Source organism: Hyla sarda, chromosome 5 (assembly GCF_029499605.1).
Source record: "Hyla sarda isolate aHylSar1 chromosome 5, aHylSar1.hap1, whole genome shotgun sequence".
In the NCBI taxonomy this organism is placed as follows: Eukaryota; Metazoa; Chordata; class Amphibia; order Anura; family Hylidae; genus Hyla; species Hyla sarda.
Window position 1 is genome coordinate 34,923,485 of NC_079193.1, and position 13,538 is coordinate 34,937,022.

The window sequence follows — 13,538 nt, forward strand, 5'->3', positions numbered from 1 at the left end:
GGAAAACATTTTTTTTTCTAAATCAACTTGTGCCTGAAAGATAAACAGATATGTAATTAACCTTTCCAGTACTTATCAGCTGCTGTATGCTCCAGAGGAAATTATTTTCTTTTTGAATTTTCTGTCTGACCACAGTTCCCTCTGCTGACACCTCTGTCCATGTAGGGAACTGTCCGGAGCAGGAGAGGTTTGCTATGGGGATTTGCTCCTGCTCTGGACAGGTCCAGACATGGACAGAGGTGTCAGCAGAGAGCACTGTGGTCAGATAGAAAAGAAATTCAAAAAGAAAAGAACTTCCTCTGGAGCATACAGCAGCGGATAAGTACTGGAATGATTTATGATTTTTAAATAGAAGTAATTAACAAATATGTTTAACTTTCTGGTACCAGTTGGTTTTAACAAAGTTGTTTTCCACCGGAGTACAACTAAAGCAGAATTAAAATATTGTATAGAGAAATTTTGATCTGTCAATTGCTCTGTAAATTACTCTAAATATTAGTTAAATTCAGCATTCCGAATAAAGTAAGTGAGGTAAAAAGTAAAAAATCTGACATAAGGTGAAATCAGCAGACAATATTTAAAGTGTACCTGTCATATCACAAAAAGAAAAAAATATGCTTCTATAGGTCATGTAGATTCTTTAAATGTCTATTTTTTTTATCTAGCTTCTGTGTCTCACAAATCCCTCTGTTCTGCTGCTCACTTTTTCTGACATCCTCTACTCAGGTAGGGGCATGTCCGAGGCTAGCACTGAGCTCACCCTCACTCACTATACGTTCACTTCCTCCCTGAGTCTGCTGTGCTGTGCTGGGTCTCTTCATCCAAAAGAAATCCAAGGCCACAGCACAAGTAACGGAAGATTCAGTTTCTTAGGGAAAGATCTGTGATTTATTGGTTCCCCACATGCAATGGTTTTGCTAGATGCAGGCTGCTCTGTAAACCCCCTCCTCTGTTTTCATGCTGCAGTCTGATAGGACAGGAATAAGCACAGAGGAGTGCTAGCTCTGCCCTCACTTTCTGGACTATGGGGGAGATTTATCAAAACCTGTGCAAAGGAAAAGTTGCCCAGTTGCCCATAGCAACCAATCAGCTCGCTTCTTTCATTTTTAACAAGGCCTCTGCAAAATGAAAAAAGCGATCTGATTGGTTGCTATTGGCAACTGGGCAACTTTTCCTTTCCAAAGATTTTGATAAATCTCTCCATATGTCTCAGCCTGTGCTTAAGCTGAGACAAAGATGATGCTGCAGCTGGACAAGATTATGTTCTGGATGGCATGGGGACCCCTAGTGGTCTTTTTTATTAAGCCATGATTTCTATAAAAAGGAAATACATTTTTAATGAAGTATATTAGAAAGGTTAACGAAAAACTCAGATAGTTCACCCACCCTAAACTCAGTATACTGGATTATAGTGCGGGTGAACAGCTTTAAAATGATGGGTCACTCACTTAAATCCAGAGTTATGTAGGTAAATACCTTTATTTCTAATGCGCTCTCATTTATATTCCACCCATGGCCTGCCCTGGTTTCATTAATCAAATTGTTCACTCTCACATCACTTGGACTTGGGAGCTGGCAGGGGGAGTTGAGCGCTCTGCACATCCAAATTCAGACTGCCAAACGGATTTAAGAGAGTGACCCATCATTTTAAAGCAGTTCACCTGCACTATAACCCAGTATCTGTCAGTTTCTCTTCAATGTTTTGCCAACATCTTGGCTGTTTTCGTGCTGCAGGGGTTGGCCACATCCCTCGTGACATCACGCCCACGCCCCCCCAATGCAAATCTATGGGAGGGGGCGGGATGGTCATCACACCCCCTCCCATAGACTTGTATTGAGGGGGCATGGCCATGATGTCACGAGGGATGTGGCTGACCCACGCAGCCCAAAAACAGTGTTGGGAACATTTACTTTCGAATGCTGGCCAGTGGAGTGCCCCTTCATACCTCTGCACTGTTTCATGAAATCTGCAGGAAAATATAGCGTAAATGGGATTATGGAAAATCATCAAGGGATTTTTGATACAGATTTTCAGAGCATTAATCCTCAACCTTCTTTGCTACACTTAAAAGTGATCTTTCAGTAATATTTTGCACCCCCCTATGAGTCTTAAATGTGATTTTCAACCCAAAAACATTGTGGGCCTCTGATGAAGATTCTATCTATTTGGAGCATTATAAACCTTACAATATGTGGTTATCTTCTCTCCCCGTAGATCATCTTTTACTTCCACATGTATGGAGAGGGCATCGGTTCTCTGACCATATCTCAGGTGACAATAGGTGGGCAGGAGAACCTTCTCTTAAACTTGACTGGAGATCAGGGAAATTTCTGGCAGAGAAGAGAGATACCGCTTCATGATCTGGGACACAATTTCTTCATCACTTTTGAAGGAAAGGTTGGCAAAGACCAAAGAGGAGATATAGCGCTCGATGATATTGTCCTCACGAATGAGTGTATTCCATCCTCTGCATTTACCCCAAGTTCTCCAAAGCATAGACCTGGGAAAGGTAAGATTTTTGTCTTCATTTTAAACAGATAGCTACAGCCCTTGTAAGTTTATGTTCCTCACCTTACATGTTTTGAAGTAGGCTAGGTTCACACCGCGTTTGTGCCTTTAACGCACAAATATGTTGGGAAAATGTCAAAATGACATACCATTGTGTCCGTGCTTGGACAGGCATGGGCTCCATTCTTGTCAATGGCCCAAGTTAGTCAGCTACATTTGGTCTATTTTCCCAATGTATCAGAGTTTTGTTTTGGGCCTAAAATTACTGCATAAATCCAACACTCCCAATGAGGGTTCCCAGGGTTATAAATCAAAACACTATTCCCATTCAGGTTTTCACCCTCCTGGGACAAAATTTACAAACTAGGGAACCCTATCCAATTAAAATCATTGCTTTATTAGTTCATATTTAAAAGTATATCAAATAGTGAGCAACAAAATATATAGGGGTTTATTTACCAACGTGATCACAAATTTTTTTTGTCGGGTTTTGCGTCCAAATTGTGTTGCATGTCCCTTGCGACACAATTTGCGACCCCCCCCAAAAAAAACTCCATTTTACAAGAAAAACCCGAAAAGGGGGCATGCCACGGGATAAAGTAGGAGTGCTCCCGACAAAAGGGGCGTGGCCCCAACAGTTTTGAAAAATCCCAACATATTTACTATGGTTTCCACTGAAAAAGTGGTGGATTTGAGATGAGGAAAACCCGACAGATCAGAACAGTTGTAATAAAAGCAAAACGTAGGGAAAAGTGCAAAATGTAGGGAAACCTTAGTAAATACCTTTGGAAAAATCCAGTCTGAAATCAAAACCGACAAAGAAATCTACACTCCACTCTTACCGTAGTAAATAAACCCCATAATGTGTGTTTCAAACCACAGTCTATTGGTTCAGATTATAATGGAGTCACTCTCCTATTATTTCTTTGCCTAAATAGTTGGTATAATTGCTCCTGATTGGGGTGCACCTAAGTCACATCCAGGAATATTCCTATAGGTACCAACTATGAATAATGAGTGTTCTGAACCATAGGCTACTTGTTAAAACACCATGTGCCAACACCCCTCCGACGTTTCACTGGCCACAACCAGCTTTATCAATGGTAGAGGTCAAGGGTATCGCACCTCTACCCTTGATAAAGCTGGTTACGACCGGTGAAACGTCGGGGGGGGGGGGGGGGGTTGCACTTGGCGTTTTCATGAGCAGCCAATGGTTCAGAACACTCATTATTCATAGTTGGTACCTATAGGAATATTCCTGGATGTGACTAAGATGCACCCCAATCGGGAACAATTATACCAACTATTTAGGGAAAGCAATAATAGTAGTGTGACTCCATTATAATCTGAACCAATACACTGCTGTTTTAAACACACATTATATTTGTTTTTGCTCACTATTTGATCTACTTTTAAATATGAAGTAATAAAGCAATGATTTTAATTGGATAGGGTTCCCTAGTTTGGGAATTTTGGCCCAGGAGGGTGAAAACCTGAATGGAAATATTTTTCTTTCTAAATTACTGCAAGCCCCGCATCTTGGTCTGAGCCAAAACGCTTGGGAAATGACCCAAACGTAGTCACTATTTGAATACGCTATTAAAATAAATGGGGCCCGTGCCTGTCCGAGCACAGACACATCGGCATGTCATTTCGACATTTTCCAGACTTATCCGTTCCTCAGAAGCACAACTCATGGTATGAACGAGGCCTTAGATGGATGTATAGTTTTATTCTCCACCAACTGGAAGAGATGTCTATTTGTCCAAAATCACTAGTTGTATACATTTTAGTATATAATGTGTCTAACCCCAAATTGTTTTTTTTTTACCCAGATACTTGCCAAAATGGATTTTTGGAATGTCAAAATAAAAAAAAGTGCTACAGGCCAGAAAAGTTGTGTGACTTTGTGGATGACTGCGGGGACAATACAGATGAAATACAATGCGGCACATCATGCACCTTTGAAAATGGCATGTGTGGGTGGAAAAACTCCATGGCTGATAATTTTGACTGGATTATGGGTGGGCATTCATCTCAGTCTCTGAGACCTCCCATGGACCACACACTTGGAAATAAAGATGGTAAGATGGTTATTTAGACATATGTATAGCAAAATGTAGAGTGAATGGAATAATGGTGGGGAACATAATGAGCAGGCTAGGCTGTACTATATATATACTTTAGGGGTGGATTGCCTTGATATTCATAGGGGACAACAGAGTACTATAGCTCAGGAATGGTTTAAACTAATTGTTACGCCGAGCGCTCCGGGTCCCTGCTCCTCCCCGGAGCGCTCACGGCGTCTCTCTCCCTGCAGCGCCCCGGTCAGACCCGCTGACCGGGAGCGCTGCACTGACATTGCCGGCGGGGATGCGATTCGTATAGCGGGACGCGCCCGCTCGCGAATCGCATCCCAAGTCACTTACCCGTCCCGGTCCCCGGCTGTCGTGTGCTGGCGCGCGCGGCTCCGCTCTCTAGGGCGCGCGCGCGCCAGCTCTCTGAGACTTAAAGGGCCAGTGCACCAATGATTGGTGCCTGGCCCAATTAGCCTGATTAGCTTCCACCTGCTCCCTGGCTATATCACATCACTTCCCCTGCACTCCCTTGCCGGATCTTGTTGCCTTGTGCCAGTGAAAGCGTTTAGTGTTGTCCAAGCCTGTGTTACCTGATCTCCTGCTATCCATATTGACTACGAACCTTGCCGCCTGCCCCGACCTTCTGCTACGTCTGACCTTGCCTCTGCCTAGTCCTTCTGTCCTACGCCTTCTCAGCAGTCAGCGAGGTTGAGCCGTTGCTAGTGGATACGACCTGGTTGCTACCGCCGCAGCAAGACCATCCCGCTTTGCGGCGGGCTCTGGTGAACACCAGTAGCCACTTAGAACCGGTCCACTGGCACGGTCCACGCCAATCCCTCGCTGACACAGTGGATCCACAACCTATAAGCCGAATCGTGACAGTAGATCCGGCCATGGATCCCGCTGAGGTGCCGCTGCCAAGTCTCGCTGACCTTACCACGGTGGTCGCTCAGCAATCGCAGCAGATTGCCCAACAAGGACAGCAGCTGTCGCAGTTGACCGCCACGTTACAGCAACTTCTGCCTCTGCAACCATCTCCTCCGCAGCGAGTGGCCGCTCCTAACCTCCGCTTGTCCCTGCCGGACAAATTTGATGGGGACTCTAGACTCTGCCGTGGATTTTTGTCTCAATGTTCCCTGCATATGGAGATATTGTCGGACTTGTTTCCTACAGAACGGTCTAAGGTGGCGTTCGTAGTGAGCCTTCTTTCAGGAAAGGCCTTGTCTTGGGCCACAACGCTCTGGGACTGCAATGATCCTGCCACAGCCACAGTCCAGTCCTTCTTCGCTGAAGTCCGTAGTGTCTTTGAGGAACCAGCCCGAGCTTCTTCTGCCGAGACTGCCCTGCTGAACCTGGTCCAGGGTAATTCTTCAGTAGGCGAGTACGCCATCCAATTTCGTACTCTCGCTTCCAAATTATCTTGGAATAACGAGGCTCTCTGCGCGACCTTTAAAAAAGGCCTATCCAGTAATATCAAGGATGTGCTGGCCGCACGAGAGATTCCTGCCAACCTGCAAGAACGTATCCATTTGGCCACCCGCATTGACATGCGTTTTTCTGAGAGACACCAGGAGCTCCGCCAGGAAAAAGACTTAGATCTCTGGGCACCTCTCCCACAGTATCCTTTGCAATCTACGCCTGTGCCTCCCGCCGAGGAGGCTATGCAAGTGGATCGGTCTCGCCTGACCCAGGAAGAGAGGACTCGCCGTAGGGAAAAAAATCTTTGTCTGTACTGCGCCAGTACCGAACATTTCTTGGTGGATTGCCCTATTCGTCCTCCACGTCTAGGAAATGCATGCACGCACCCAGCTCACGTGGGTGTGGCGTCTCTTGGTTCGAAGTCTGCTTCTCCATGTCTCACGGTGCCCGTGCGGATTTCTCCTTCTGCCAACTCCTCCCTCTCAGCCGTGGCCTGCTTGGACTCTGGTGCCTCTGGGAATTTTATTCTGGATTCTTTGGTGAATAAATTCTGCATCCCGGTGACCAGTCTCGTCAAGCCGCTCTACATTTCCGCGGTCAACGGAGTTAGATTGGATTGCACCGTGCGTTACTGCACAAAACCCCTCTTAATGTGCATTGGACCCCATCACGAAATGATTGAATTTTTCGTCCTTCCCAACTGCACCTCTGAAGTCCTCTTCGGTCTGCCATGGCGCCAGCTTCATTCTCCCACCCTTTACTGGACCACCGGGGAGATCAAGAACTGGGACTCTGCTTGCCACAAGAAATGCCTCTCCCCCCCTCCCAGTCCCATCAGGCAAGCCTCAGTGCCTCCTCCTACACCTGGTCCCCCCAAGGCTTATCTGGACTGTGCCTTGCCTCCTCATGGCCCCCGTCCTGGTGACACCCTGCCCCGTGCCAAGCTTCACCCTCTGCCCTCCCTCCCCATTCCCACTCCTGCTGTACTGCCTGCCTTTGAGGAAACCCTACATTCACTCCCGGCGTCTCTCTCCCTGCAGCGCCCCGGTCAGACCCGCTGACCGGGAGCGCTGCACTGACATTGCCGGCGGGGATGCGATTCGTATAGCGGGACGCGCCCGCTCGCGAATCGCATCCCAAGTCACTTACCCGTCCCGGTCCCCGGCTGTCATGTGCTGGCGCGCGTGGCTCCGCTCTCTAGGGCGTGCGCGTGCCAGCTCTCTGAGACTTAAAGGGCCAGTGCACCAATGATTGGTGCCTGGCCCAATTAGCCTGATTAGCTTCCACCTGGTCCCTGGCTATATCACATCACTTCCCCTGCACTCCCTTGCCGGATCTTGTTGCCTTGTGCCAGTGAAAGCGTTTAGTGTTGTCCAAGCCTGTGTTACCTGATCTCCTGCTATCCATATTGACTACGAACCTTGCCGCCTGCCCCGACCTTCTGCTACGTCTGACCTTGCCTCTGCCTAGTCCTTCTGTCCTACGCCTTCTCAGCAGTCAGCGAGGTTGAGCCGTTGCTAGTGGATACGACCTGGTTGCTACCGCCGCAGCAAGACCATCCCGCTTTGCGGCGGGCTCTGGTGAACACCAGTAGCCACTTAGAACCGGTCCACCGGCACGGTCCACGCCAATCCCTCGCTGACACAGTGGATCCACAACCTGTAAGCCGAATCGTGACACTAATTTAACGGTATGTGATCAGCCCCCCCCCCCCCCCCATAGCTTTATACAGGTTACTGCCACTTGTTGTTTTAGAGTGACCACATTTGTTGTAGAGGTCCTCTTTAAAGGGGTACTCCACCCCTAGACATCTTATCATCGGATGTCTGGGGTGCCTCAGCTGAGATCGCGGGGGTTCCCAGCGGCAGTACCTCTGCAATCAGACATCTTATCCTCTATCCTTTAAGATTTCTAGGGGTGGAGTACTCCTTTAAGCAAATTTCAGGAGAATCACTAGTTCATATCTGTCTATTCAGGAATAGAAATGCATTTTTGAACATTTCCATCTTTTGGCATATATAAAATAGAAAAGCAAATGGCATTTCAGTAATGCTACATTTCAGTTTCTGGGGCGAAACTAGCACATAAATCATCAAACTCATAGCTGCCATTACTATAATAATGTGACAACCCACAGACATCTACGGTACACCAGAGAATGTCATGTAGGCTCAACACATCCACAATGGAGTCATTGTCCAAAAATGTTCACGTATTATAAATGGTATAAAGATATGTATTCCTTTCATAGAGTGTTCTACATATTAAGGTAATTGGGAATAAATGCCCTTCGAGAGTAGAAGACGTGGAATCAGGTTAATGTTTCCCATGTATTAACCTTGTATGGACCTGCTGCCATTAAAATCAACCTACCTCCTACACATAGAAGAGGGATTTATATTATTGACTTATTAAGAATTTCAGGAACCTTTTGAAGTCCTGCCCGAGTGATATTTAAAGGGTCTGATTTAGATTCATGAGGTTGTCAATGAATTGATATTTATGGAGCTATAAAATGAATGTCTCCCCTGAGACCAATGTGTCAGCTGGTGAGTAAGACAAAATGGTATAGTGTTAAATATAGTGCTTGAAACATTTGCCCTATCTGCAAACAATGCAGCTCATGGGCCTGAAACAAGAACCTCCACTACCATGTACTACTTTTAAAACTGGTGTTGGAAGAGGAACTTTTGGTCCACCTATTACCCCCGGACCTGCGAAGGACTCCTGCCTATGTACTCCCTAAAGCTACAGAACACCTCTGTCTATGATTGGATTGCAAACATTTTCCCACTAGTTTCCAATCGAAACCTTTCACACTAGTCACAGAAAAGAAAGCCAAAGAAGGTCAGTGGGGATATTGTAGACCCGATCATGTGCACTTACCTTTAGAAGTTACACTAGCCAAGGCACAGCTGTTGCATAGGCCTTAAAGGGATATTTCGGGGGAAAACAGAAAGTTCCAGAAGGTTAAACAGGTTTGTAAATTACTTCTATTAAAAAATCTTAAACCTGTTGTATTCTCTGCAGGAAATTGAATTCTTTGTTGTTGTTCTTTTAAGTCTGACCACAGTGCTCTCTGCTGACACCTCTGTCCATGTCAGGATATGTCCAGAGAAGAAGCAAATCCCAATAGTAAACCTCTCCTGCTCTGGACAGTTTCTGACATGGACAGAGGTGTCAGCATAGAGCACTGTGGTCAGACTGGAAAGAACAACGACAAAGAATTCAACTTCTTGTGGAACATACAGCAGCTGATAAGTACTGGAAGGATTAATATTTTTTTAAAGAATGTAATTTACAAATCTGTTTAACTTTCTGGAACCAGTGGATTTGAAAAAAATTATAATAATTACGTTTTCCACCGGACTACCCCTTTAAATTACTTCCCCCTTTTTTTGGATGCAGATATACACCAATCTCTAAAATATAGGTTCCTTTGACAGGGTTAAGAATAGTGTTGCGTGAATATTCGTAAATTCGAATTTTTATCGTGAATATCGCAAATATTCGCTATATGTTTGAAATAGCGAATATTCAATTTTTTCCGCATATGTGAATATTTGCATATTCCTTCTTTTCACTTGTGGGCAAATTAGAATGATGCAAACACACTTGTCAGAGGTTATCAACAACATACCTAGCAACCAATAGTGAAGTTGCCCACCCCCTCACTGTTTTCTTCCTTGAATACGCGAAGATGCAAATATTCACATATGCGAAAGTGCGAATATAATGAATACGCGAAATTCGCGAATATAGGACGAATCTTCATCTATATATTCGCGAAATATCGCGAATTCGAATATGGGCAATGACGCTCATCACTAGTTAAGAATGATATGGTACTTTTTCTCAGTGCTAATCATTGGATAGACAGTGGCGGAGATTTATCAAAATCTGTGCAGAGGAAAAATTGACCAGTTGCCCAGAGCAACCAATCAGATTGTTTCTTTCATTTTTAAAAAGGCCTCTGAAAAAATAAAAGAAGCGATCTGATTGGTTGCTGTGGTCTATCAAATGATAGGCACTGAGGAAAAGGCACCCTATCATTCTTAACCCGGTCAGGGGGCACTTGATCAAATCACTTGTAGGCATGAAGGGGGAGATTTATCAAAACCTGCGGAGAGGCAAAGTTGACCAGTTCCCCATAGCAACCAATCAGATCGCTTCTGAAAGAAGCGATCTGATTGGTTTCTATGGGCAACTGGTCAACTTTGCCTCTCCACAGGTTTTGATAAATCTCCCCTGAAGTGTTTAAGGATGTTTCCAAGCTCTTGTCTCCTGCTCGGGATGGCAGTAAGGAGGCAGAAAAAGGAAAGGTTTCCCTCTCCCCGGAAAAAATCTTCCGAAAAAATTAAAAGTCCAAAATGTATTTAGTCCATCTTAAAAACAAAAAGAAAACACACCCTGTGAGGATAAAACAACCTCTGCACCGACGCGTTTCGGACTATCTGTCCTTAATCATGGTTAAGGACAGATAGTCCGAAACGCGACGGTGCAGGGGTTGTTTTATCCTCACAGGGTTTTTTTTTTTTTTCGTTTTTGGTTTTAAGATGACTAAATAAATTTGGGACTTTTCATTTTTTCTGAAGATTTTTTCCGGGGAGCTGGAAACCTTTCCTTTTTCTATATGTTACTGAGAACAACGGCTCGGCTCTCTCCTGGCTTCCGGATATAAATGAAGAGTGCTTAGGAACAGATCCATTACAAGCGGTGAGCTGGCTATATATTTCTTTGTCAGTAAGGAGGCAGTCCCATTGTGGACCATACCGTTGGCTTCCAGGTTCTCAGGGAGAAGGAGGGTGGAGAGGAGGTGGAATGGAGGAAGAGGAAGAGATGGCAAAATTTGAATTAATAAAAATAAATTATTGAATGTTATTGTGTAATTCTTTGTCTTTCAATTGATAGTCCAATATGCAAGGAAATTGTTCATTGTCCATAATAGAACCTTAAAAGTATAATAATCTGGTGTTCTCAGGCTCAGGTTTCTTTGTGCAGTTTTTGAAACCAAAACCAGGATTGGATCAGAAACTGAGAAAAATTAGACTTATCCCAAACTTTTTTTTTTATATTTCAACCGGCTCTAAAAAGTTAAACAGATTTGCAAATTACTTCTATTAAAAAAAATCTTAATCCTTTCAGTACTTATGAGCTGCTGAAGTTAAGTTGTTCTTTTCTGTCTAAGTGCTCTCTGGGGACACCTGTCTCGGGAACCGCCCAGTTTAGAAGCAAATCCCCATAGCAAACCTCTTCTACTCTGTGCAGTTCCCCAGACAGTCAGCAGAGAGCACTGTTAACAGACAGAAAACCACAACTCAACTTCAGCAGCTGATAATTATTGAAAGATTTTTTAATAGAAGTAATTAAAAAATCTGTTTAACTTTCTGCAGCCAGTTGATATATATATATAAAAAAAAGTTTTTTCCTGCATTACCCCTTTTATCTGTGCTTGGCTGTGGCTTAAAAAAACCTGAATGTGGTTGAACATCCTAAGGATATGTTTACACTGCGAAATTCCGCAGCTAACTCACAATCTTTTTAATGGCACCCATCGGAATTTCTGTGGCAAAATCATCTGCCGAAGAGATTACAACCTCCGCAGAAAGAATTGACATTGACTTTCCGTAATCCACTCGGAAATGCATTGTCGTCTATGGCAATTTCCAAGCGGTCCAGTTGTGCCCAAAAATTTTTAAGGTGGACATTCCGCCATTTGAACATATACTTAGGGCTTCTCCACACTGCTGGATATCTCCTGGCAGAGATTCTGTCTGCAAAGATTCCATGCACCATCTCCATCAACAGAAATGCAGTCCAGAAAGAATTCCGCCAAAAGAACGAACATGTTCATTCTTTTGGCAGCTCTGTAATTCTGAATTTCCGTGCAATTTTCTACCGCTGAAATTCGTCAATGTGAACGGTGCAGCAGAATCTCATGGAATTTCACACACAACTTTTTATTGCAGTTTTGTGGTTTATCTTGCAAGTTGGAGGGTTCCCCTAAAAAAAATTCTGGAAGACATTCTGCAGACCAAGGGCACCGGCAGAAGTGCTAGGAACGCTTGGAAATGCTCCGACTCCTTAGACGGCAAAGCGTTTGTGAGCGTATTCCGCAGAATGAATTGACACGTCGCGGAATTTAAAATTCAGCCTTTGTTCACGATGCAGCAGAATGTCATTGAAAACAGTGGGACTCTGTGGCAACGGAATTTCCGAGCTGAATTTTTCCACTGGAAAAAATGACATTGCCCACAGAATTGGTTCCCCCTTGCTCTAATTTAAAGGGGTATTCCAGGAAAAACTTTTTTTTATAGATCAACTGGCTCTGGAAAGTTAAACAGATTTGTAAATTACTTCTATTAAAAAATCTTAATCCTTCCAATAGTTATTAGCTTCTGAAGTTGAGTTGTTGTTTTCTGTCTAACTGCTCAATGATGACTCACGTCCCGGGAGCTGTCCAGCTCCTATGGGGATATTCTCCCATCATGCACAGCTCCCGGGACGTGGCATCATCATTGAGCAGTTAGACAGAAAACTTCAGAAGCTAATAACTATTGGAAGGATTAAGATTTTTTAATAGAAGTAATTTACAAATCTGTTTAACTTTCTGGAGCCAGTTGATATATATAAAAAAGTTTTTGCCTTTTATTTGCATTAAAGAGTGGGGGGGGGGAAATCATGGCTTGCTCCATAGGTAATGAAGATAAAAGCTCCTTTCTTCCGTTTCCAACATCTGCCCTGAGCTGTTCTTTTGGAGATAAAGTTTGTGGAATAAAGTAATGAAGATCTTTGTAGCAGTAAATACCGTTGAGGGTGTAATGCTGCACAATGAGTCTCTAGGGCTCTGTGCTTGGAAATCCATGTGCCACCATATGGTGCCTCTGTACAGCGCAGTATTTCAGGGACATCTCAGGGAGAATACTTAATACTGAAATTTAGAATTTGATGGACCATACCTTTTTATCTGTTGGATTCCAAAGGAAAAAATCCTCCGTAAGATTCCATATGACAATAGAAGCATCTAGAGGTAGACTATTGGCCAGTAGTCTCCAAAATGACCTAAACTATTGGCCTTTACCAGTGGTCTCCAAACTCCAGATGTTGCAAAACTACAACCCCCAGCATGCCCGGACAGCCAACGGCAATGATCTGTGGCGGTGTCGGGGGGGGGGGGGGGGGGGGGTGGAATATTGGTATAAGTTATCGGCTATCGACCTTAGCCTCCACAGATTATCGGTATCGGCCCTAAAAAATTGATATCGGTTGATCCCTAATCTAGAGGTCTACAGTTTAGAGACCACTGGCCTATACACTTATACAGAGCATAAGAAGTCCTAGATATTCTCAGGGCTGGTGCAAGGATTTTTGCCACCTTAGGCAAAAGCTAATACAGTGGTCCCTCAACATATGATATTAATTGGTTCCAGGAGAACCATCATATGTTGAAACCATCATATGTCGAGTACATATGTCTATGTAAAAATGGTAATTGGTTCTGGGGCCTCGGAACCATTGTATGTTGAGTACAT

At 44.2% G+C, this 13,538-nt stretch overlaps 1 protein-coding gene across 14 annotated transcripts in view; it reads left to right on the forward strand.

Moving 5' to 3' along the window:
- Positions 1-13,538, forward strand: part of MALRD1 (MAM and LDL receptor class A domain containing 1) — a 551,665-nt gene that overhangs the window by 340,741 nt on the left and 197,386 nt on the right. For all 14 annotated transcript variants that reach the window (XM_056519234.1, XM_056519235.1, XM_056519233.1 and 11 more), the window contains 2 exons: positions 2,216-2,510; positions 4,345-4,593. In XM_056519234.1, the coding sequence (XP_056375209.1) occupies positions 2,216-2,510; positions 4,345-4,593 (544 nt within the window). The remainder of the gene's footprint in view (positions 1-2,215; positions 2,511-4,344; positions 4,594-13,538) is intronic.